This window comes from Rhincodon typus, chromosome 31, assembly GCF_021869965.1.
Source record: "Rhincodon typus isolate 14 chromosome 31, sRhiTyp1.1, whole genome shotgun sequence".
In the NCBI taxonomy this organism is placed as follows: domain Eukaryota; kingdom Metazoa; phylum Chordata; class Chondrichthyes; order Orectolobiformes; family Rhincodontidae; genus Rhincodon; species Rhincodon typus.
Window position 1 is genome coordinate 17,681,344 of NC_063362.1, and position 25,955 is coordinate 17,707,298.

At 41.4% G+C, this 25,955-nt stretch overlaps 1 protein-coding gene across 3 annotated transcripts in view; it reads right to left on the reverse strand.

Moving 5' to 3' along the window:
- The window catches only part of LOC109919809 (matrix remodeling-associated protein 8), a 65,078-nt gene extending 39,639 nt beyond the window's left edge, over positions 1-25,439 (reverse strand). For all 3 annotated transcript variants that reach the window (XM_020519853.2, XM_020519860.2, XM_020519840.2), the window contains exons 1-3: positions 25,045-25,439; positions 5,672-5,698; positions 4,527-4,832 (exon numbers count right to left, since the gene is read on the reverse strand). In XM_020519853.2, the coding sequence (XP_020375442.2) occupies positions 4,527-4,832; positions 5,672-5,698; positions 25,045-25,093 (382 nt within the window). In that variant the 5' untranslated portion in view covers positions 25,094-25,439. The remainder of the gene's footprint in view (positions 1-4,526; positions 4,833-5,671; positions 5,699-25,044) is intronic.
- Between the last annotated feature and the right edge of the window lie 516 nt (positions 25,440-25,955).

The window sequence follows — 25,955 nt, forward strand, 5'->3', positions numbered from 1 at the left end:
ATGTGGAAAGTCTTCTTGGGGCCTGGGATGGGGGTGAGGGAGGAGGTATGGGGGCAGGTGTAGCACTTCCTGCGGTTGCAGGGAAAAGTGCCGGGTGTGGTGGAGCTGGAGGGGAGTGTGGAGCAGATAAGGGAGTCACGGAGAGAGTGGTCCCTCCGGAAAGCAGATAAGGGTGGGGAGGGAAAGATGTCTTTGGTGGTGGGGTCAGATTGCAGATGGCGGAAGTGTCGGAGGATGATGCGTTGGATCCGGAGGTTGGTGGGGTGGTACGTGAGGACGAGGGGGATTCTTTTTTGGTTCTTATTGCGTGGACGGGGTGTGAGGGATGAGTTGCGGGAGATGTGGGAGACACGGTTGAGGGCGTTCTCGACCACTGAGGGGGGGAAGTTACGGTCCTTGAAAAACGAGGACAACTGAGATGTACGGGAGTGGAATGCCTCATCCTGGGAGCAGATGCGGCGGAGGCGGAGGAATTGGGAATAGGGGATAGCATTTTTGCAGGAAGGTGGGTGGGAGAAGGAGTATTCTAGGTAGCTGTGGGAGTCGGTGGGCTTGAAATGAATATCGGTTTCTAGGTGGTTGCCCGATATGGAGACAGAGAGGTCCAGGAAGGGGAGAGAGGTGTTAGAGATGGTCCAGGTAAACTTAAGGTTGGGGTGGAAGGTGTTAGTGAAGTGAATGAACTGTTCGAGCTCCTCGTGGGAGCACGAGGCGCCGCCGATACAGTCATCAATGTAACGGAGGAAGAGGTGGGGTTTAGGGCCGGTGTAGGTACGGAAGAGGGATTGTTCCACGTAACCTACAAAGAGGCAGGTGTAGCTTGGGCCCATGCAGGTACCCATGGCTACCCCCTTTGTCTGTAGGAAGTGGGAGGAATTGAAAGAGAAGTTGTTAAGGGTGAGGACGAGTTCGGCTAAGCGGATGAGGGTGTCAGTGAAGGGGGACTGGTCGGGCCTGCGGGACAGGAAGAAGCGGAGGGCCTTAAGGCCATCTGCATGGGGAATGCAGGTGTAGAGGGACTGGACATCCATGGTAAAGATGAGGTGTTGGGGACCGGGGAATTGGAAGTTCTGGAGGAGGTGGAGGGCGTGGGTGGTGTCACGGACATAGGTAGGGAGTTCCTGGACCAAGGGGGAGAAAATGGAGTCGAGATAGTTGGAGATCAGTTCGGTGGGGCAGGAGCAGGCGGAGACAATGGGTCGACCAGGGCATTCAGGTTTGTGGATTTTGGGAAGGAGATAGAAGCGGGCAGTGCGAGGTTGGGGAACGATGAGGTTGGAGGCCGTGGGTGGGAGGTCACCTGAGGTGATGAGGTTGTGGATGGTTTGGGAGATGATGGTTTGGTGCTCAGGGGTGGGGTCATAATCAAGAGGGCGGTAGAAGGAGGTGTCGGAGAGTTGGCGTCCGGCCTCGGCGATGTAGAGGTCAGTGCGCCATACTACAACTGCGCCCCCCTTGTCCGCGGGTTTTATGGTGAGGTTGGGATTGGAGCGGAGGGAGCGGAGGGCTGCACGTTCTGCAGGGGAGAGGTTGGAGTGGGTGAGAGGGGTGGAGAGGTTGAGACGATTGATGTCTCGACGGCAGTTGGAGATGAAGAGGTCGAGGGAGGGTAGGAGGCCCTTTAACTCATGGGAGAGGACATAGGGCAGGTTCTTTTGAGATGCTGGAAGTAATGGTGCAGGTGTGACAGAGGAAGACATTGAAGGAGGCGTTTTAACTACATTGAGAGAGGAAACAGTGTGATCAAGCAATGACTAATCCGCTCAGCTAGGTAACAGAATAAAAGGCATTGGAAAAGGATGCTATGGTTAGTCATATCAAAAGCTGAAGGCAAGTTGAGGAGGATGAGAAAAGATAGAGCATTGTGGTCAGAGTCAGAGAGGGTATTATTTGTACCTCTAACTGGGGCTTCTTCAGTGGCCAGTCAGGGTCAGAAACATAACTGATGAGATTCAAACACAGAGTTGCAGGAAGGAAGGCACGCATTTGGGAGAAAGCAAGATGTTCAAGGACTTTAGAAAGACAGTCAAATTTGATTATTAATGATAAACTGCAATTTCAGATGAGTTAAGGGTGGGTCTTGAGAGGGAGGAAAAGGTAATAGTCATTTTTAAATGGAAGGTAACATTATCTACATGAGGGAACTGTTTACGATGTCAACTAGAATTGAACCAGGAAGGCAAATCACAGAGTCATACAGCACAGAAGCAGACCCTTCAGTCCAACCAGTCCATGCCGAATATAATCCCAACTAAACTAGTCCCACCTGCCTGCTCCTGGCCCATATCACTCCAAACCTTTCCTATTCATGTACTTATCTAAGTGTCTTTTAAATGCTGTAACTGTGCTTGCATCCACCACTTTCTCAGGAAGTTCATTCCACACGCGAACCATCCTCTGTGCAAAAAAATTGCCCCTCATGTCTTTTTTAAATCTCTCTCCTCTCACTTTCAAAATATGCCCACTTTGTCTTGAAATCACTCACCTAGGGAAAAGACGCCTACCATTAACCCTATCTATACCTCTTATGATTTTATAGACCTCTATAAGGTCAACATCCTACACTCTAGTGGAAAACGTCCCAGCCTATCTAACCTTTCTTTATAACTCAATCCTTCCATACCCGGCAACATTCTGGTAAATCTCTTCTGAACCCTCTCCAGCTTAATAATATCCTTTATTATGTTAGAATCGGGTTGAGAGGAGGAAGTGGACATGATAAGTTAGCACAGTGCATAAGGGAAGACAGGCGATAAACAAGAGAAAGATGTGAAATTCATAACAATGGAAGACTGAGCAGCAGTTTGGCATTGTGGACAAAAGAAAGGCAGATTGCAGACAGGTGGCTGAATAGATTATCTCTATTGCAGTGACATAGAAGTCTTTCAGCTCCATGCACTTGTTAAAGGCGAAGGAGGGGGCCAGAAGATGACGGTTTAAAGAAGGTTTTGGTAATGGAAAAAAGAAGTCTAGGATAATTTTTTTGTTTCCAGGATAATCCTGGAAGTATGTGTGGTTTTAGCAAAGGGCAGTTCAGCCTGATAATGTTTGACGTGTTCCTGCAAAATCTAGTGATAAATGGCTACATCAGTGGTGCACTAATAGAAAAGCAATTTGATTGAGTATCAAAAACAAGCAGCAATGCAGTATAAATTTCTCAGAGTTGGCCATGCAAAACCAGGAAGAGCAAATCAGAATGGAGAACAGCCGTTTATTTTTGCGGGGGAGGGGTCCAAGCCACGTACCAAACTACTAGCTTTAAATATCTTGAGTGAAATGAACTTGGGGTGTCTGACTGTTCAGATTCTGTTGCATGTGAATAAAGCACAAATCAACCAGTGTTATTTGACAGTAAGTTAAAAATTTTATTTAGAGTTTTAATGAAGCTGGTTGAACAGGAAATAGAAGAATTTACACTGGTGTGGTATAAATTGCTGGAGACAAATTTTTGGCCAGCGTCAAGAGTTTTACTCAAAATCTTAACCCTTTCCGTATGTAATCACAGAAATATGTGATGTTGGTATCAAATGGAGAAATCTCGAATGAGTAGATGATTATCAGCTTGATGAACATAAATTTCAACAGAATTCTTGAACAGCATCAATTTATAAACATATTCTGTTATATATGCTAGTGGATGTTTATGATTTATCTGTCCTTTGCTAAACCTCACTGATGACACTGACTTTAATTGATCTTCTAAATTCCTGCTTTCTGGCCGCAAACGTGGTATCATTTGTAAACCATGACATTCCACTTGCACCAAATCAGTGATATTTATGAACAAAGGTCACATGTCAAATGTCCAAAATAGACATAATACTGTGGATCACTGCTTATACTTCTTTTAATGTATTATCTAATTTACATCCTCCATTTTTTACAAGAATCCTACCCATAGCCACCAATCTCTGAAAGTACCATATCAAGGTCCTACTGAAAGTCCAAATATTTCACACCAATCTACCCATTGTGTGGCATTCTTAGAGGTTCCAATAAATATTAGATGGTACTTGTCTTTGCTGAATTCCTGTTTAGATAATAAGTCCATGTTGACTTGAAATTCTTGCTTTCTTCTCATCTCTTACTCTTGTCCTTTGATGATGTGCCCTGTTTTTTTTCTACCATAGATAAACAAACTGATCTGCAATTAAAGATCCTATGTCTGGCCTTAACTGAAACATTATTCTGATAAGAAACTATGCCAATTTTAGTCATGAATCTCCTATTTCTCTTCATTTTCTTAAACATCCTTTGATATTTTAGTTGAGGGCCACCTTGCTCCATTGACAGTACTTCTCTAACAACTCATACTTCTTTACCCACTTTATTCTACAGATGGTGCCATTGTACCTCAGCATATTCTACAGGCATATTCTGTACCCTACCTTATTCAATAGGCAGTGTCATTGTATCTCCCTAGATGATATGAAAAGTGTCTCTTTACTGCAATCTATTTTACAGCTGTGCCAATTACAATAAGTAAAATTTCCCAAAATAAAAATGGGAGGGCAGCTTGCTCTTACCTTTTATCACTAAAGAGAAGTTTCCACTGGAGAACGCAGAAGTTGACATCAGTACTCTCCCTTGATTGTAGCTGTTATAGAGCCGCTGGTCCCCTGCTGAGAACATATCAAGCACACGATCGACCTTGTATTCACCGTTGATTGAGAACCAGTCCCAATGGGCCACACGTTGGCGGTCATTCAAACGATCCTGGGTCCAAACTATTCGTTGACTGTAGCACTGTAATATCACTTCTGACCCAATGGGGGCAGATATGTTTTGGTATGCCACCACAACGCTATCTGGGTTCATTGCATTTGCAGGAACTAGAAAGAGAAGTAATATTTCGTTGATTACTCCACTATTATCACACACATATAGAGATTGATGTAGAAATTTGTCTTGAGTAGTGGGACAAAATGGATCAGCTGTCTACTTGCAATCAAATTAAGCAGCAGGCAATCAATCCAGTGCTACCACCAGAGACAAATTTTTAGCCTACATGAGGCTTCCTTAACTGGGGTTTGGGACCCCAAATGGGGCAGTGAGCTAAAATTTGTTGTCACCAGCTCTAAAGCAGTTAATAACTGATCTCGAGTTCCAACGAAGTAATAGCAGTTGTGCTTCCTCTTCATTAGGTTTTCTCTCTCACTATACGCCCCCACACCCCCAACCAACACTCAAAGGTCTCCCTCGTCAAGCTCATTATGGGATCATAATGGGAAATGTTTGGGAAGCTAGGTCCTAAATGGCTGAGTTCTGATGAAAAGACACTGGACTTAAAATCTTAACTTTGCTTTTTTTCCCACAGATGCTGCCAGACCTGCTGAGTTTTGCTGGCAATTTCTGTTTTTGTCCTAAATGGCTGAGTTGAGTCATGTGGAAACTAGAACTTGCAATCATAAGTAGATCAGGCAAGAAGCTCTACACTGACTTCAATGAATCGGCAAAGGATTCCATGCGAAATGCTCATTTGTGTTTCCTCTCCAGCTGATGGCAAAACTGCTGTGTATTGCTAGCACTTTGACATGAAACTAGTTTTCCAAAGCAATTGTTTTTATCAAGTAATAAGCTACAGAAATATTCAGTATATCGCCACAGAACCAAAAATATTCACTCCTTGAATACTTAGAAAGAAAGACTTATGTAATAAGAAATTGCTTACCATTAGTGTAGGCAGCGGCAAATTTCACTACAAAGGAAGGAACGAAAAAGATTAGAAGGTTTTTATTAAAAAACTTCATACACAGCTTTAGAGTTGAGGGCTCATTTTATGAAAGTATAGTTTAAGGTATAATTTAGAATATTCTAACATTATTGTTTGTCTTAATCACCCTACTGCTAAACTATTTCTGTCATTTAGTTCAATATTTTCACCAAATCTACAGACCACATACAAACCACAAAAGGTTTAAGTTGAGGAATGATGTATTAGCTTGTTAGAAGTTGCATAAGTTTAGTATTTTAAATAGCAGTCAATTATAAACCAGATTTTATCCGTTGAAGGGTAGGCCAGAATCTGCATAAAAGAAACAGACACTATTTCCTCCTACCATTGAGTGTGTGTGAGCTTGAAGAAGAAAATTGGCATAAGCGTATATGATAAAAAAAATTGCTGAAATGTAGAATGTTCTGAAGAACACCTAGCTCTTGCCATATGTAACATCCATGCTTTTGTGATGTAATATTAATTGACTCTGATGAACATTCCAAATAGAATTGTACTAGTAGAACAGTTACAGTTGGAAATATAATGAGGGTATGATTGGCAATGTGTGATGAGTTTTACTTAACTTAAAATGACAATAAAGGTAGGACTGTTGCAGAGGTGTGTAGACTGTGATCCTGTAAAAATGGCAGGTGTGACCCAGATGTGGAAATCAAGGAACAATAGATCCAGTTTTTTGTCAGTAGAGGAAACGGAGTGAGCCCTTACTGGGGAGGACAATCAGACCAGGTGTATTAGAACATCAATATCTAAGTGAAGAAGACAAGTGCTCCTAAGTATCATGGGTATCATAATCAATAAGGTAAAAATGAGAGTCCCAAAATATAACTGTTGGAAGAAACTGGTAGTAACCATGCTTGCTTGTGGATGGACCCGTAAACAATACTGGGGGAAACGGGAGGACATTATCTCTGAATAATCTATGAGACCGTTAATATTTCTGCTGTTCACCCTGTTCTTTTGATCAACCTATATATCAAGAATAAATTATTCACCAATTGACAGTTGTGTTACATTTTGAAACCATGGGCCAGATTTCATCATTGACTCAGTAAGCACAAGTCAGGCCAGTTTCCATCACCTAATTTCCAAGCTCTGAAGAAACTCGTGCACATGTGTAATTTTCGACCCAGGGAGTCAGGGCAGGCTAAAGTCAAGGCCACCATCTTTAGAAGCAAGCCCAAGGTGGGAATGGATGCCAAACCCAGCAAGATAGAAGACCTGCTTTCATTCTCTGGGGTACCAGCTCAGATTGTAGATCAGTTGACGCCGCCACCACCCCCCACCCCGCCCCACCCCCAGTCCTCATTTTCCAACTTCGTTCCATATTCCCATGCCTCCTCTATACCACATACAGCAGGCATTCTTTGTTTTTATTTTTATATGCATGAGCATTTCATTCATCTATTCAAACTTGACTTGGAAAACATTGCTCTTCTTAAGAGCTCTTAAAATGGTCAAACTAAATAAAAAGCACTACTTTCAATTAGGTTTTAGAGCACAGCCAAGCATATAGAATGGGATTCCACTGCACAACTGTATATTCAAAACTCTAGTGCTTAATACATTAGTGCCTTTGAAGTTCACAAATAGATGAAAAGTTCAACAGATAGGCTTATAATCAAAGAAGTTAGGCATCTGTTCAGCCATTTCAAAGGCTCAATATATATCTGCACTTCAAAATTAATGCAAAAAATGAAGCAAAGCATTCATATAACGGACTAATATCTGATTCACAACCCGCTGGATGCAAAAGAGAACTTGATCCTCAGGAGAAAGTACTGCAATGTATTTGAACACTTACACGATACTGCTCATTTTAATGATGACTTACCTTAAGCACGTGAACATAATTAAATATTCTATGATAAGTTATGTCATTTTACATTTTCAAGGTCTTTTAACTTTACCTGTCAAATGTTTCCTGACTCCATTATAGGCTTTCTCCAAGGTTAACAAATGGACTGACCTGGCATGTTTCACACAGACTTCAGGAGCATTTAAAAATGCATGATTAAACATGCTAAACCCAATGTCATATTGTGTGAATATCAGGTTACACGCACCATGATTCTTGCACAGGTCAAAATGATGGCTGGCAAGTATTGAACAAGAAATTTAAATATAAAGGATCTCCCCCCTCCTCATCTCAACTTTTTTCCTCCACAACATGGGTTTGACTGGTGTCAGGATGTTAAATATAGCTCTATGGTACACTCTGGCAGCTAATTTGAAATTGACAAGCTCACCTCACTTGTCTGGTGTATCACCCCATAAAATGCCTTAGAAAACAAGATACTTTATCAAAAGACTACCAAAGTAGAGTTTAGATCATTACTTAAAACCTACATCCATTTCCTCATATCTAGCGCATATACAACAATACTAAATCCCCCTAAATAATAACATATACACCCATCAAACAACACAATAATCACTGATCTTAAATACCAGCACATATATACCCATTGTGAATTCCTCTTCCTCACAAGAACTTGCAACAATATAGTACCTTTAATGTTATTAACAATCTCAAATACTTCACAGGCCTATTATTGAACAAAATTTGAGATGAAGCCAAATTGACAAATATTAAGCAAGATAACCAAGAGTTTAGTCAGAGAAGTACATTTTAAGAAGTGACTTAAAGGACAGAGGACAGAAAAAAAAGGCAGCGAGATATAGAGAGGAAATTCCTGAGTTTAGGGTCTACATAGCTGAAGGAATGGCTATCAATTGTGCAGTGATTAAAATTAGGAATGCTCAAAAAGCTAGAGTTTGCAGAGCACAGATCCAAGGTTGGGAGAGCTAGTTTTAGGGCTGTTGAAGATTATGAAGCTGAAGTGATTTGAAAGCAAGAATGGGAATTTTAAAATTATGATGCTGTTTGAACAGGAGTCAACATATGGCGTAGTGGTATTGTCACTAGACTATTAATCCAGAAATTCAGCTAATGTTTTGAGAACCTGGGTTCAAATCCTGCCATGGCAGATGGTGGAATTTGAATTCAATAAGCATCTGGAATTAAGGGTTTAATGATGACCATGAAACCATTGTCGATTGTTGGGAAAACCCCATTTAGTTCACCAACGTCCTGAAGGGAAGGAAACTGTCATCCTTACCTGGTCTGGCCTACATGTGACTCCAGACCTACAGCAATGTGGTTGACTCTTAGCCACCCTCTGCGGAATTAGGGATGAACAATAAATGCTGGCCCAGCCAGCGACACCCTCATTTCTTGGATGATTGAATTTAAAAAAACATAGATTAACAAGCACAAGGAAGATTTGTGAGACTTAGTGTGAATTAGATAGTTCAGCTGAATGTGAAGAATAGAACATAAGAATCTGACCAGGAGTGCATTCAATTAGTCAAGTCTAGAGGTAACAAAAGCAAAGTCAATGGTTTCATAAACTGAGGCAAGATCAAAGTCACCATATGTTACAGAGATGGAGATATGCTGTCTTTAGTGATGGTGTAGATGTCTGGTAGGAAGCCCATCTTACGGTCAAATATATCACCAAGGTAACAGTCAACCTGGTTCAACCTCAGATTTACTTTTGAGAGGATTGGGGTCAGTGGCAAGGAAACAGAGTTTGTGATAGGATCTAAAAACCACAGGTTCCATTCTTCTACTGTAAAATTGAAGAAAATTTCAGACAAGTGGACAGTTTACAGACAGTGGTGGGATCAAGAGAAATAAAGGAAAAGAGCTAGTTACCATGTAACATAGCAACATATGTATATGGAAACTGACACCATGATTCTGGATGTTGATACTAAGGAGCAGTATGCAAATGAGTTAAAAGGAGGGGCCAAGAATAATAGCCTCAGGGAATCTTAAAGGCAATAGTGCAGGAATGAAAAGAGAATCAGTTGCAATGCAGCACCAGGAGGTCAATAGTTGTGGCTTTGGAGTAGAACTTTGTACTCAACCATGTCAAACGTTACATTCAGGTCGAGGAAGATAAGGTGGGATTGTTTACCTTTATCATATTCAACTAAGCTGTTATTTGCAACTTTGGTGAATGTAGACTCAACAAAGAATTCCAAGAAAGTTGTGTTCAACTTTAGAAAAGAAAGATAGGCTCAAGATGGGTTTGTAATTTGCAAGGAAAAAGGGGTCAAGGGTTGTTTTTTGAGAAGTGTGATGACAACAGATTTCAAGCAGCAGAGGCTACAATCTTAGGAGGCCAACCATTAAGTATTTCAGCTAATGCAGAAGTCAGGAAAGGAAGTTCAGTGATCAGTAGTTCAGTAGGAATAAGGTCTAGAATTTACAAGTGATGTCTCGTCAACAAGGTGAACTCAAAGAGGATTTGAAAAGATGGTACAGAAACAAGACAAAAGGAGTAAATTCAGGTTTAGGGAAAGAGCAGGACCCAGTGTGCTATGGGAATGGAAGGGAGCAGTAGAGGCAACTGTTTGAATGATCATGCTCCTTATAAAAAAGTCCACAATCTAACTGCTATTGTAACATGGAGGAGGCAGAGGGGGTTGTTTTAAGATGATAATAATGGTGGGTAAAAGGAGGAATGTGTTATTTTTGCTCTCCCAAATGGTCTTTGAATAAACAGAGTATAATTCAATAATGCCCTGATTGGTGTTGTCAGATCTGGCAATGAATGCTAAATCTAGTTGATTGTTAAATACATTCAAATTGATGCCCCCTAGGTTTAAAGAAGCTAATATAAGATCTACATTGGTGGTCTAAGGAGTTATAGTTCTAATGAGACAAAGGCATCAAAGGTAATGGAAAGATGTCATTATAGAATCAATATCTGTTGAGTATCATAATGGATTAAAGGTCAAAAGGCTAGTTGCTAGGAGTGTGAGAATCTAGAGGTTAGTGACTTGTCAAAACATTTTCCAGGGTTGGACTCCGAAAGAAATAGATTTGATTTGATTCGTTGTTGTCATGTGTACTGAGAACTTATGTGCTTTACAGACAGGGTACAACATTACAGTGCCAAGAAGGTGCAGAGAGAGATCAACATTAACATTAAACAGGTCCATTGAAAAGTCTGATAACAGCAGGGAAGAAACTGTTTTTGAATCTGTTTATATGTGGATATAAACTTTTATATCTTCTGTCCAATGGAAGAGGTTAGAAGACAATATAACTGGTGTAGGAAGGATCTTTAATCATGTTGGTTGCTTTCCCAAGCAACGGGAAGTATTGAAGAAGTCAATGGATGGGAGGCTGATTTGCATGATGGTCTGGACTTTTTCACAACTCTCTGTAGTTTCTTTCACAGTCTTGAGAAGAGCAGCTGCCAAACTACACTGGGATGCATCCAGATAGGATGCTTTCTATGGTGCATATTTCTATAAAAATTTGTCAGTGTCTTATGGACATGCTGAATTTCCTTAGCCTCCACAGGAAGTAGAGACATTGCTGTGCTTTTTCGACCGTAGTGGTTTTTTAAAATTCATCTCCAAGATATGGGTGTCACTGGCTACTCAGCATTTATTGTCTGTCCCTAGTTGCCCTTGAGTAGGTGGTGGTGAGCTGCCTTCTTGAACTGCTGAAGTCCACCTGCTGTGGGTTGATGCACAAGCCATTAAGGAGGGAATTCCAGGATTTTAACAGTGACAGTAAAGGAATGGCGATATAATGGTGAGTGGCTTGGAGAGGAACTTGAAGGCGGTGGTGTTCCCAGGCACCTGCTGCGCTTGTCCTTCTGGAGGAAGTGGTCATGGGTTTAGAAAGTGCTACCTGAGGATCTCTGGTGAATTTGTAGATAGTACACACTGCTGCTACTGAGCGTTGGTAGTGAAGGGACTGGATGCTTATGGATGTCGTGCCAATCAAGCGGGCTGTTTTGTCCTGAAGGTGTCAAGTGTCTTAAGTGTTGTTGGAGCTGCAGTCATCCAGGAAAGTTGGAAGTATTCCGTCACACTCCTGATTTCTGCCTTGTAGATGGTGGCCAGGCTTTGGGGAGTCAGCTCGTGAGTTACTTGCCGCAGTATTCCTAGCCTCTGACCTAGTCTTGTGTGTATCTCAAGTAACAATGAGATGGAGTACAGGAAGGAGATAGAGTGTGTATGTGATGAGTCTATTTGAGTTTCTGGTCAATGATAACCCCTAGGATGTTGATAATGGCGGATTCGATGATGGTAACACCATTGAATGTCAAGGAGCGGTGGTTAGATTGTTTGTTATTGGCTGGCATTTGTATGGCATGAATGCTACTTGCAACTTGACAACCCAAGCCTGGGTACTGTCTAGATCTTGTTGCATTTGAACATGGACTGCTTCAGTGTCTTAGTTGCAAATGGTGAACATTGAGCAATCATCAGCAAGCATCCCCACTTCTGACCTTATGATGAAGGGAAGGTCATTGGTGAAGCAGCTGAAGATGGTTGGGCCTAGGGCACTACCCTGACGAACTCCTGCTGAGATGTCCTTGAGTTAGGATGACTGACCTCCAACAACCATGACCATCTTCTTATGTGCCAGATATGAGTCCAACCACCAGACAGTATGCCCCTGATACCCACTGATTTCAGTTTGCTAGAGTTCTAGGGTTCCTTGGTGCCACATTTGATCGAAAGCAGTCTAGATGTCAAGAACTGTCACTCTCACCTCACCTCTGGAATTCAGTCCTTTTGCCCATGTTTGAACCAAGACTGTAATGAGGTCAGGAGGTCAGTGGCCCTGGCGGAGCCCAACTCGGTGGACCAGGACAGATTGTTGGAAATTGTCACTCCCAGAAACTTGACGCTTTCGACCATCTCCACCTCAGCACCATTGACGCAGGCAGGGTATACGCTCCACTCTGCTTCCTGAAGTCAATGACCAGCTTCTTCATTTTGTTGATGTTGATAGAGAGATTGATGTCTTTATACCATGCCGTTAAGCACTCTATCTCCTTCCTGTACTCCATCTCATTGTTACTTGAGATCCGACCTACAACGGTGGTGTCATCAGCAAACTTGTAAATACAGTTGGTGCAGAATTTGGCCATACAATTGTGTGTGTATAAGAACTATAGCAGGGGACTGAGTACACAGCCTAGTGGGGCACTGGTGTTGAGGATTATTTGGAGGAGGTGTTGTCGTCTTTCCTTCATGACTGCAGTCTGTTGGTCAGGAAATCAAGAATCCAGTTACATGGAGAGTAACAGAGACCCTAAGTCCCAGAGTTTGGAGATGCATTTGTTTGGAATTGTGGAGCTGTTGAAGGTGGAGCTGTAGTCAATAAGTAGTCAATGGTAGTGTAGCAATGGTCAAGGATATTTGAACCTGAGGTAGGACAGGAGGCGTGTTGGTGGAATTTTGATAGCATATTCTTTAGTTGGCCTGGTTGAAGTCACCGGCTACGATGAACAAGGCTTCGGGATATTCCGTCTCAAGACTGTTTGTAGCGTTGTATGCTCCATCAAGTATAGTCTTCACTTCCGCATGGGGTGGGATGTAGACTTCTGTAAGGATAGTGGAAGTGAACTCATGTGGCAAGTACTAAGGATGGCATTTCACTGTTACATGTTCTAGGTCTGGGGAGCAGTGACTCACAGGGTCATCATGTCTGAACACCAGGAATTGTTGACTAGGAGGCAGACCCCACCGCTCTGTGCCTTGCCTGAAGACGCCGAGCGGTCCATTTGGTGAATTAGAAGCCCTCGCGTTGTAAGGCTCAGTCAGGTGTAGCAGGAGTGAGCCACGTCTCTGTAAAACAGAGTATGCAGGAGTGCCTCAATTCTCTTTGGAAAGCGAGTCTAGGTTTACAGTCATCCATTTTGTTCTGAACAGCTTGGACATTTGCTAGGAGTATGCTGGGGAGAGGGTCTTGAAACCTCAGAGTTTCAGTCTCACATGAAGTCCAGCCCATCTGCTCGTCTATCCCAGACATTGGTGAGTGAAGTCAGCTGCTCCTAATGGTGAGTGAGTGTTCCTGATGGGGTTCTGAGCACCAGTCAAGCTCTTGAACACTCAGGGGGGTCCTGTAATCGATCTGGTCAATTTCAGGTATCAGTGAGGGAAGAATGCAGCTCCAGGAGGTAACTGAGTGATTTGGGATTAATGGTGGAAAGCAATGCAAGAAAATGATCAGTTTTTACTATATTGTGACATTACTGGTAAGAATATGGAGGCAGAATGAAAAGGTGAGATCGTAGCACGCTTGCCTTCATTACTCAGACCTTTGAGTATTGAGTTGGGACGTCATGTTGAGTTTGTACAGGACATTGGTGAGGCTTCTTCTGGAGTACTGTGTGCAGTTCTGGTCGCCCTGCTATAGTAAGGATATTATTAAAAGAGTTCAGAAAAGATTTACCCGGATGTTGCTGGAATAGAGAGTTTCAGTTATAAACATAGGCTGGGTAGGCTGGGACATTTTTCGTTGGAGCATAGGAAGTTGAGGGGTGACCTTATAGAGGTTTATAAAATCATGAGGGGCATAGATAAGATGAACAGCAAGAGTCTTTTCCCTAGGGTGGGAGAGTTCAAAATGAAGGGGCATATTTTTAAAGTGAAATGAGAAAGTTTTAAAAAGGACATGAAGGGCAACTTTTTTATACAGAGAGTGGTTAGTGTGTGGAATGAACTGCCAGAGGGAGTGGCGGATGCAGGTACAGTTACAACATTTAAAAGACATCTGGATAAATACATGAATAGGAAAGGTTTGGAGGGATATGGGCCAAATGCAGCTAAATGGAACTAGTTTAGTTTGGGAATATGGTCAGCATGGACTATTTGGACCGAAGTGTCTGTTTCCATGCTGTATGACTCTATGACTCTACATTAAGGGACAGATTGAGTAAATAGGATAGTAAGCTCTGAGGTGAAAAGAACAGGAAATGTTGAGATAGAGGTGATGGTTGAAATAACCAAGGATAAGAAGTTGTCCAGCACAGAAGACTGGAAGAAAAGCAGAGAGAATATTTCAGGGAAAAATTGAGTGATCGATGAGTGGGAGGATGTTAAATGAGAGGTGTAAAAAGTGGAGCAACGTGGAAATCTCAAAGGGGAAGTTACCAGAGGAGCAACATTTCCTCTAAGCTGCTTGGTTGCTCAGGTATTTGCTGTTGTACATGGACCTCGGACCTGCAGAAGAAAACAGGGAACGCTGTGAAGGAGTAGGGATAGATCAATGTGAGACTTAGAGGTAAGTGCATCAATGCCACAATGGCCTGAGTGGAACCAATGGTAGAAGGTATAACCAAAATGGACAGGAACACTGACAGCAGATGTGGGGCAAAGTTTAGAGAATCAGAGGTATGAGTGATCAGAAAGTGGCAGGAGTTTGGTGAGATTAGTCCACAGTAAACACACATGTAGGAAGACATGGAGACAGAATAAGGTAGGGTAGTTATGGTTGCTGCTGTTAAGAAGCAGCAACAAGTCCCTCAAAGGGTCTTTCTCCAGGTGACTAAAAATCATAAAGGGATGCCATAATAATGAGTTCTGTGAAATTAGAGTTTGTGAAGGTCAATTATCTGAGGGCAAAGGACAGAAAAAAGCACAACAGCAGGGAGTGGAAGGGGAAAAGGGCAGAAAACATGATAGAAGCAGGTGTAGGTCAATTTGCCCATTGAGTCTGCTCTACTAACAAAATCAAGTAAATCTGAATGGGCTTTTAATTCCACTTCCCTACCTGCAACTCCCCACTTGTAGACCAAAATCAACCTAAATGACAGCAGGCAGAATTAGAAGTGACAGACAGATCCAGAGCAGTAGGAAATGTATATCCCATCAGTACATCCACTCCTAAAAACAAGGACATACACATTCCCATCACTATATCCTTGTCCTCATAATCAACATTGCAACCTTCCTCTAATCGTCAGAACAACTTTACACTTTTCCCATTCACATAGTTACATTGTATTCATGAAGGTAAGTGGCATTACAACTCTCAGATGGTACTTGCCATCAAAACAAGTGATTAATTCTTTCCAACTTATCAACGCTGTGCACTACCGAGTTACTTTCTTCACAGTCCATTCCCAAATCATAACATTTGAACAACCAATATCAATACACACATGATTTAAGGCATTGTCCAAATGGCCGTGATTTAGAATTAAGAGATGCTCACTGATTTCAATATCGAAACAATGTGACTTATTCTGTACATGTATTGTCCAGATATTTATTCTGCATTTTTGTGGAGAAGATTGTGGGTTAAAGTCCACTCCATGACTTGAACAAAAAGAAGAAAACTGAGTCTGGCACTACCAGTAGAGTGCTGAAGGAGTGCTGTACTGTCATAAGAACATAAGACACAGAAGGAGGAAAAGAGCCCTTGAACTTGCCCCACCATTCAATATGATCATAGTCGATCTTCTGCCTTAAACTTTACTTTCCTATCCACTTCTTTCAATTTGTAAAAATCTGTCCTTCTTGCCTCTACAAGTGCCATGTTTCCATTGAGATATAAGGTCCCATGTGCCCTTTTAAGTAGGTATAAAATATCTCACGGCACTATTTGGTTGAGAGCAAGGGATTCCTATTGGTGTCCTGGTCAATATTTATCATCAAATTAATATCACAAAAAATGATCTGGTCATTATCACAATGCTGTTTGTGAGAGCTTGCTGTGTTCAAATTGGTTGTCACATTCTTACATTACTAGAGTGACTACACTTCAGAAATAGTTCATTGGCTGGAGAGAAAGTTGGGATTACTTGTGGTCATAAAATGCTATGCAAATGCAGGTCTTTCTTTTCTGTTCCATGGGTGTTGGAATGATGAATAATAAAGATTATTACCTTTTCCTGGAAACAACAAAGGTACAATACTTGACAGCCAAATGGGGGTTCTTAGGGTACAGTGGCAGTGTCCCTACCTCTAGGCTAGAAGAACCAGATTTAAATCCCATTTGCATCAGACATGTGTCATAACAGTTTGACTAAAAATAATCTACTTGACAGCAGAAGGAGGCTCTTGAGGCACAGTGGTAGTGTCCCTACATCCAAGCCAGGAGAGCTAGGTTCAAATCACACTGTTTCAGAAATGTTTAATACCATCCATGAACAGGTTGATTAGAAAATATCCACTCAACAGCAGGGAAGGATTATCTACCATGGTAGGTTTAAGGCAGCCAGGAATGTACCAACAGCAATGAGTGGAATTTAATTTATCTGCATTAGTGGACTGTTCCTGTAATAGGTAACAAATTTGGCAGCAGAAAATCAAAGTGATGAGTTTTAATTGCGAAAAAAACAGATGGGATTATGATAGATAGTGTGTTAAAAAATTTAAATCCAACACATCTCAAGCCTATCACTTCATAGAAAAAGGTGCAAACAATCATCATTCATTCGCCTTTGTGTGATAGTAATTTATGCCATCAAATTGTTTGTGCATATAATCAGATATTGATTTTGTGGTCATGTGATATAAACTGGCTTGAGACAATAGCACTTCTTATTCTAAGATCAGCACAGAAAAGTCATTCCGGATCAACGTCCTCTGAGGGAAAACATCTTGCCCTAAATGAACGATGGTTATTCACACATTTTTATGATAAAGAGGTTCCCTCCCACCTTCTTTGTTGGATGTCAAGTTTGCAGACACCACATCTGGGGCAACAATGATATCTGTGTCTCTGTATACATCCAGGTAATATTGTTAATTTCATAAATGATATGTTAAATCCTGATGTTTCTTCTGAGGAAGGGTCACCGGACCTGAAACATTAACTCTGATTTTTCTTTACAGCTCAGACCTGCTGAGTTTTTCCAGCAACTTCTGTTTTTGTCCCTGATGTTTCTTCAATGGAAGATCATGCAAAGGGCTATTTGCATGTTAGTGCCTTTCCAGAGGCATAACCAGACAAGTAGTTCATCCCTGGCCATACAGATATCACAAGTGAAGTCACCTGTCCTTCGGACTCCATTTTGCCAAGGCAGTTTGTCCACATTCTGTGCTTCTTTAAAAGTTTACATCACCCTCAGACATTCGCAGGATTATGACGTGACTATAACAAACTAATGTGTGTTCCTGTGTCACATGAAGAGTGATGGGATGGAAACAGCATTCGAGTCCTTTTCTATACTACCTGATATGCTATTACCACCTGGCTTCTCTCCCTTTATGCAGTATGCATACATCTGTGGTTGATTCCAACTGTTTCTAATTATTGCAGGTATAATATAGTTTCCAATCTGGGCCTTCCCCAGTTTATTGGAGGTACACAATTATATCTGAACCAAACTGACTCAATTGATTAGAGGCATAGCATTATGTCTCTCACCAAATGGCCCCTGGTATTTTGAGGTTAGCCATTTAAGGTTTCTTTGAAATTATCACAAGCTTTATCACAATTGTCTGTCAAGGCAAAAAATAGATCATCACTTCAAAAGTAACTGGCTAAAAGTATCAATCATAGAAAACCCACTGTCCATCAGTGAATGTTCATACAGTTTTTGAATAGCTCTTTAGATCCATCAGATCAGCACAGATATTGTATCAGTGATACAGCATATTCCTTCAAGTAGGTCATCAATTCCACAAAATGATCACAGCTGTCAGGTATAACAGCTATATCTTTAATGGCCACATTCAGCTCTCATGAGAGTCATTTGAAAACTGTAATTTTATAATCAAATAAATGCTGAAGAAAAAAGTGATTTTCAAAGAGGTTCAGAATGGAAGTTGTGTCCCATGTTTCTCTCTTGTCCTAAAGGCACAGTTTATTCAGGTTCAGTTTTCTCCTCTTTTCTTAAAGATGCTGATTCTCACTGGGATTCAGATTTACACAACCTCATAATACCTTAGTACAAAAGCAAGTTGCCATTCTTCATCCATGAGTCCAAACAGAAGTATTAGGAGGGTGTTGGATATTCCCACTGCAGTACAATTCTTGGAATTGACATCTTTTAGATAAGATGCTAAACTGAGGCCCAGTTTGGTATACTAAGCAGATCCAAAAGATACCACAGCACTATTTTTCAAAGAGTAGAATGATTCTCCCCAGTGTTCTGGCCAATATTTTATCCTTCAACCAACATCATTAAATGCAGATTATTTGGTTATTAATCATATTGCCATCTAATGGACCTTGCTGTATGCAAAAGATCTGCTGCTTTTCATTTATTACACTTAAAGTTTTCCATTGGCTATAAAGCACTTCTGGACATCCCTGCTCTTGAAAGGCACAATATATAAGCAAGGGCAGAATCCTTACCATTTTTCAACTAGTTGTGTGTTGTAGTGAATTTGGTGGTGTGATTCTTACCACAAGGTGGAGTGAAGTTTCTCACCGTATATTACCAACCTCACCACTTGAACTGTCTTTTAAGCCCTCAGAGTGAAAATCAATCCCTTCTTCCATGACATCTTACCACATGCTGTTCCCGGAGAAACTGGCCACTCACCAAAAATCCTGGAATTCACTAGTATCCCTGATGCCCATGCTATCTAAAAAGGTCACAATGTGCAAATGGACAAGCATTATCAGTTCAGAGTTGCCCTACATTGTTTTGACATACGTCCCAGACATGGCAAACAGGGTAAATCATCACCCTGTTTTGTGGGCATGGTCCTGGACCTCCTGCTGCTCAGGATAATGCAACTGTGGGACTTCCTTTCTCCCCAGGACCAGCAGTGGCAACCATAACACCAAAACATACCAGCCTGGTCCAAGGCTGACACAAGTTTTGGAGCAGTCTCAGCCTTCTGGAGAAATGCCTAGCACTGTCATTCTCTTTCTCTCTCTCTCTCTCTCCTACTACACTAGCTTCCAACCAAGCTGATGCTCCACGATATTCACTAATGCATGCAAAATTTTCCCCACTCTCTCACCCACCCAAAACTTCAATACCAGTAACCGTGCATGACCTCTGTGCTACCTACTCATTCATTCAGGAAATCTTTCCACCTGAACAACAATAAAGCTGTGCCACCCACTCAGCCTGGACTGGTATTGGAAACTGCACTTGACTTACTGTGCTGGATCCCCTGAGTGAAGGCTATCCCTTTGACTGGGTTGAGGCCTGTTGACAACCATGGCATGGCAAACCACAGCAACCAAACCATCTAGGCTTTGTGTCTGTGCTAAATGGCACGCAAGACAGTAATAATACGAGCCAGGTTTCTCTGGCTAAGGAGGCAAAATGAAAAAAGTCAAGGCAACGAAAGGAAGGGATGCTGCAAGCATACAGGTAGTCTCATAGTGAATGAGCTTTATGACAGTGAGTTCATGAGTTGGGTGTGTGTTCGCGAACACAAATTGTCCTTGCTGCATCATTGTAATGATAGTTGCTGGTGAAGCCCAATGTGAATCACTGAAGTGCAAAAACATCCTGTGAGTGGATCAGAGATGTGCCTTGAAGGTTCAGAGGCTGGCACATATCAGATGCCAGTGTCTGTGGACATGGAATGCATATGGCTGGTGCCCATAGAGCATGTCAGGGATAATGGTGCCAGTGTCTAACTTGGAGTTCTTTTACAGCAAGCAGAGAATAGAATGCACCAAGGTTTCCTTGTTGAGCTTTCCCAACAGCTGGTTTGTATGGTGAATTTGTAAGATCACAAGATAACAAGCCGTTCAACAGGCGATAATGAATGTTAACTGGGAACTTGCTGCTCCCTGGTAAGAATCTTGCCACACCGCTTAAGCAAACGGAAAGTTGCGGCAAGATGGTCTTGACATTGAGACAGCCATCTCACCCAATTCTACTGCTCATCTTGCCATAGCCCACATTGTTCATGGCCTAGAAAGATTCTGTCCCTCTGTCTTTTCTCTGCTTCCCTCAGAGTGATTTTGGAAATACTGCCATGTTTTGTTGAATATTCCAAAGTGGCATTGGAGAAACTGGTTAAATATGTCCTGAACAGCTTCCAGTATGTTGTGAAAGTTAGTATTTTAAGTCAAAATGTCAATTTGAGATATCTGACAAGAGTGCGAATAATGGTGGGAATTTTCTCAACCTACTAGGAATGTCTTAACATTAATGACCATGTCTAGAGGTCCTTCAATTGGATTGGAATATTTTCTGCCTGACATTTGGCCTTCTCTGAACAGTCAACTCTTGATACAGTTAATTACAAATGTCCAAATATATTCTCCTCCGTTAGCATTATTGAAATTAAGATCCATCAAATTGTTCTGCACCCCAAGATATTCTTTTCCAGATTTCCCTCACCTCCTCCTCCAGGCCTTTAAAGCTCCAAGCTTCTGGCCCCTACTTCCTAGTTGTCATGACCCTTTATTCACTTTTCATTCCTCGTGTTGTCTAGACTGTGGAACTAGTCTGGATCAGTGGTTTTACCCTAGATGATTTTAAACATGATACGTGATTGTGCTCAAAAACTTCCAAAGGACCGATGCTGAAGGAAGTTTTTGCTGTAGTACTGAACCAAATGGACTAGGCCACTCCCCAGATTTATTCCCAGATCCAAGTCGAGTTAGCTCAACAAAGCAACTGAATTGCCACATTGACTGCCATACCCTTGAATTAGAGCAAGGAAAAACAGCTAATGCTCTTCTCCTGAATTACTATTCATTGATATTTGCTCTTCAAAATATTTGATGTTGTACAAGGACAAGGTGAAGTTTGGCCAAGGTGCTTTCCATCACATCAGGTTGCATTTCTTGGTTCTACATGGATAGATTTGGAAGTGGCTAAGAGGAAATTTTTTTAAAAAACTCAAACTGGGGTGGCTCTTCAATGCAATTCCATCTCTAAGCATTTTCCTGGAGGCCATTTCTGTCCACCACTGATTACTTAATCCAGTAGCATCAGGATACCAATGAGATCTTATTAAGTCCCCATCTATGGTTACATTGCCAAAGCTACAATGGTGGATGGGCTCCCTCTGAGGCTGAAATTCAGCTATGACTTGGAGATGGGCTCCTATCAGCAGGCTAGGAGAGCATGGCAAGCCACCCTTAAATTTACTTCCTGTTCCACGGTTGCCAGAGAACCACAGCTGAGACCACTGACCAACTTCTGAAGGAGAGGGAGTTAACCCTCTGCATTGATAGCATGGCACCTGTGGCCACACAGCAATAATTAGAATCACAGGATCCATACAGTGCAGATAGAAGCCATTCAGCCCATCGAGTCTGCACCAACCCTTCAAACAGCATTCCAACCTATCCCTATAATCCTACATTTACCATAGTTAACCAACCTAGCCTATACATCCTAGGACACAATGGGGCAATTTAACATGTCCAATCCACCTAACCTGCATATCTTTGGACTGTGGAAGGTAACTGAAGCACCTGGAGGAAACCCACACAGACATGGGGAGAATGTGCAAATTCCACAAAGACAGTCGCCCAAGGCTATAATTGAACCTAGGTCCCTTACACCATGGGGCAGCAGTGTTAACCATGCCACGGGGAACTCTGCTATCTTTAGGCATCCTTGTGCTCTCAACCCAACATCAACAGTGCCCACTTAAGAAAGAATCTCCTGGTGGGGTTGCCAACTGCATTTTACTGCTGGTTCTCCTAGTTCACTGGTCCATTTCCTCAAATGGATGGGGTCTAGTGGGCACCTTCTTAATTGATTTTCTCCAGGAAGATTGCAACGAACATTACACCTCGCATTAAAGACAGGTCAATGGAATCAAGACAAAGATCAAACCTGATTTAATTAAATGGTAGAACAGATTCTACAATCAGAGCTATTTCATTCCATTCCTATGTTCCAATAAGGGGACAAAATGTTTTTATGACCTTTTGGCAGATAGAGCAGCAGTAAGGGGAGGAGAACTGCAGTAGAGGTTAGCAACAGCTGTTTTGAATTAGCAAGGAATTTGGAGCTATGCAGAGTCAGGAACTTCAGGGTCACATGAGCTTGCTCTTGAACAGAGAGAAGAGAAAAACAGTAAAAAAAACATTTAAAATATCATCTGGGGAACACCTGCCAGGAAGTGAGTAACTAACCAGGGCACAATATTAGTGAAAGGCATTGGAGTAAATCTGGAGCAAGTGATGCAACAGGGCAGTGAAAATAACAGAAAAAAGATTGTTTTATCAGTCAAGCATAGGAGCAAGGAATGTTCAATGACATGAAGAACCAGAGAATTCAAACATCTTTCAAAATGTTCTTAAAACAAAACAACCAGCATAATCAAACCATCCCATACAAAACAAAAATGCACAGACAGGAAGGTGTTGCTTACAGGGTAGCACAAACCCTGGGTTCTGTTATATATGGGATAATTCACAGAAAGAATATACTAAATACAGTTCATCACAAATATTCAAGCATGTTTATATGCATAATAGAAATATTACAAGTCCTAGCAAACTACTCAACCTGAGGGACAATCACAACTTTGCCTAGTCTTGTTTCGCCTCACATCCACACATAGTTTCCAGTAGGGATCTCTAGATAATCAGCAGCGCAGGGTATCTGATGGGAACTTCTTGTTATCCTCGATGACTAACTCCATTGTTTTTTTGAATGTCGAATTCTAATGCCACTCTCCTCTTTCACCGAATCTATTGTCATTTGCCTCATTCTCTCTGATTCTAACCCCAGTCTTCTCTTAATGTCTGTAATTCTAATGTGGATTTATAAAAATACAACATGTCTAATTCTCTTTCTACAACTTACATGCTTGTAGAAACAAAATTATGATAGCAAAGGTCTCAGTGTTCCAGGAACTATTAGTGTAACACATCAATTTTTTTTTAGTATTTAAGTACAATAAAGTACGGTGAATCTGAAAGGTTTATATTAAGGAATCATCCGATTTTGTCTACTTCTTTTAGAGCACAAAGTGTCAGAACTATCAGAGTACATCCTGGAATGTGTAATTTACAGCAGCTGTGGATTAGGGGATTTCATGGTGCATCAGTTCCTATCATCTTTTTGTATTTGTAAACAAAGTACAAGTTTCCACAAGTGCATCCTAATTTATTATGGGGTGAATTTCACCATGCACCTCTGGCCGAAACTGGGTGGGCAGTTAAAATCATCTGTAGAATTGCCTGCTCCAAACCCACTCTTTCCTGCAGGTTCTAACTTTAGCATGTATTCTAAACACATGAAAAAGACCTTCAGGATGCCTCTTTAAATACGGCACTCTCAGGGCTTGACTATTATAATGCTTTGATAGCCAGTATGAAGGAGCTGGAAGAGGTCGAAAAAGGCAGGTTTTAGTTCGTTTTATGGTTTCCCTGTGAAGCCAGCAAGAATACGAAGTGGTCCTCCCATGTCCTGGTTTCACCCTTTCCATGACCACGAGTCCTCTTATCCATTTAGATGAGTGTTGAGGACTGTTCCTTCAGCGATCTGACAACCATTGCTGCCTGGCCAGGAGCTGCTTCCTGGCAGTTTGGATGGGAGACTAATGAGGGCTATGCAGATAAAATTTTATGAGTCTCCACTTATCAAGATCAGCAGACAATTGACCACATTAGCCTCCAGTTAAAATCAAAGTTTTAGTCTTTCCCACCCACTGTCAGTACTTAGCTTGATTAACCATCCTTCAAGTTCAAGTCTCAACAATGAGTGTTAGAAGTACTTTTGACTATGAGGAATCAGAGCAAAGCCCAATCCTATCTATTGGTTTTACTTATGCCATCAACAGCAATAGTCCTTGATTTAATCTCCTTCCTAATCTAGGGCACTGGTCGATTATAAGAATGATTGAAGCTAGCAATGCAATGCCAGAAAGATTTCTGATCAGTTTTTAAATGTAACTCAATGAGCCCATATTTTGTTCTGTGTTATCTGATCTGGTTTGGATAAAACAGTGAAGCTATCCCATTTTACAGATCTCTTTAACAGTGAAACTCATGGTACTTATTTTTACTGCCAAGAGTTGAATTTTGTGATCAAGGTGATGGATGTTTGTAGCCTCTACAACAGGTAAACATTCGAACATCAAACACTGCCAGGGCAGCTCCAACACAGATTAGATACGAAGTAAAACTCCCTCTAGTCTGCCATATTGAATACTCCAAGGGCAGATACAGTAGAGATTGAATAAAAGGCAAAGCTTGTTCATGCAGAGAGCTAAGCAGAGCAATTCCAAAAGTCCAAGAGAAATTGCATGGTATCATTATCAGTGACAAAGACATTTGCCAAAACTCTGCTGCTTTGCTCTGGAGATAAGCAGCATGAAAGTCACTGTCCATATCTGTCTATCTTTTGACTAATGCAGTAAGAATGATCACAAGTCAATAAGCTTCCACTGACACTTTGCTTATACATACTGTTAAACTCAGAACACTAACCAATAAATCTTAGCATTACAAATGCCTCTGTCCAGTTGGCAAGTTGAGACAGAAGAGTATAAATTTAAAAATCAGGATACGATAATGTGTTTTATACTTCTGAGTTTTTATCTAAATGACTTGATTCTTTTAAAAAACTATACGTAAAACGTCTTACCTTTTAAAAGCAGGAGATGCAGTACCAGGAGTTTTGCCAGCCATCCCATTTTCTTTTTCTTGTCTTCAGTAAAACTTTTCTCTGCTGTTTCAAACCAAAAATAAATTATGACATCATCACAGCTCTCTGCTACTGAAGCCCTTAGTTTTTCCAGTTCAATGGGACCTATTTATAAGTTTGGACTATTTCTTTAATTGAGGTGGTGTGGGTGGGTGTAGTCCTCTCCTTGACAGTAAATATTCTTTTTCTTGGTGAGACCAGCCTCACAAGTAAATGCGTCCTTTTTGCCTGCAAACGATTCCAAACCCTATGGTGTCTCTCACTTTGGCAGAGAAAATGTGAGTCTCCCACCAATCACACTGCTCTGCACGGCTTCAGATCCTAAGCTATGTTTTCTTTTTTCTCTGTGTGTTATTAATTTGCTCGGAGTTTGAGCAGCCTTGAGCTGTCCCAGCCTCATTTGGATCTGGGCCATAACATTTCGCTACTTTGGATTTTTCTGATTTATTTTGATTTTCTTTCCCTTTAATCAGAACCTTCCTTATAGAAACATCATAGCAGAATTCTTTTAACCCTCAGTTTACTGGTATAATTTGAATTGCAAAATGCTCTTTAAAAGTGTATATTGATTCTAGGTGAAAAGTTTACGATTTTTTGATTAAATATCATTTTTGAGCTTGGATTTCAAAAAAGCTGCATATGATTGTTGGTTACTTTGGTGAAGGATTTTTTTTAAACAAAGTGTGTCCTTCCGGAGCAGTGACCTAATCCAATATGTACCAGAAAGGTGACTTGCAAGGCCAATGGTGTTAGTGGAAAGGTATTTATACTGTTGGGTTTACAATAGGTAAAGTAAATATGCCGGGCCATTAGCTTCGTTTTAAGCTTAGGAGAATTTAAGCAAGTTGTTT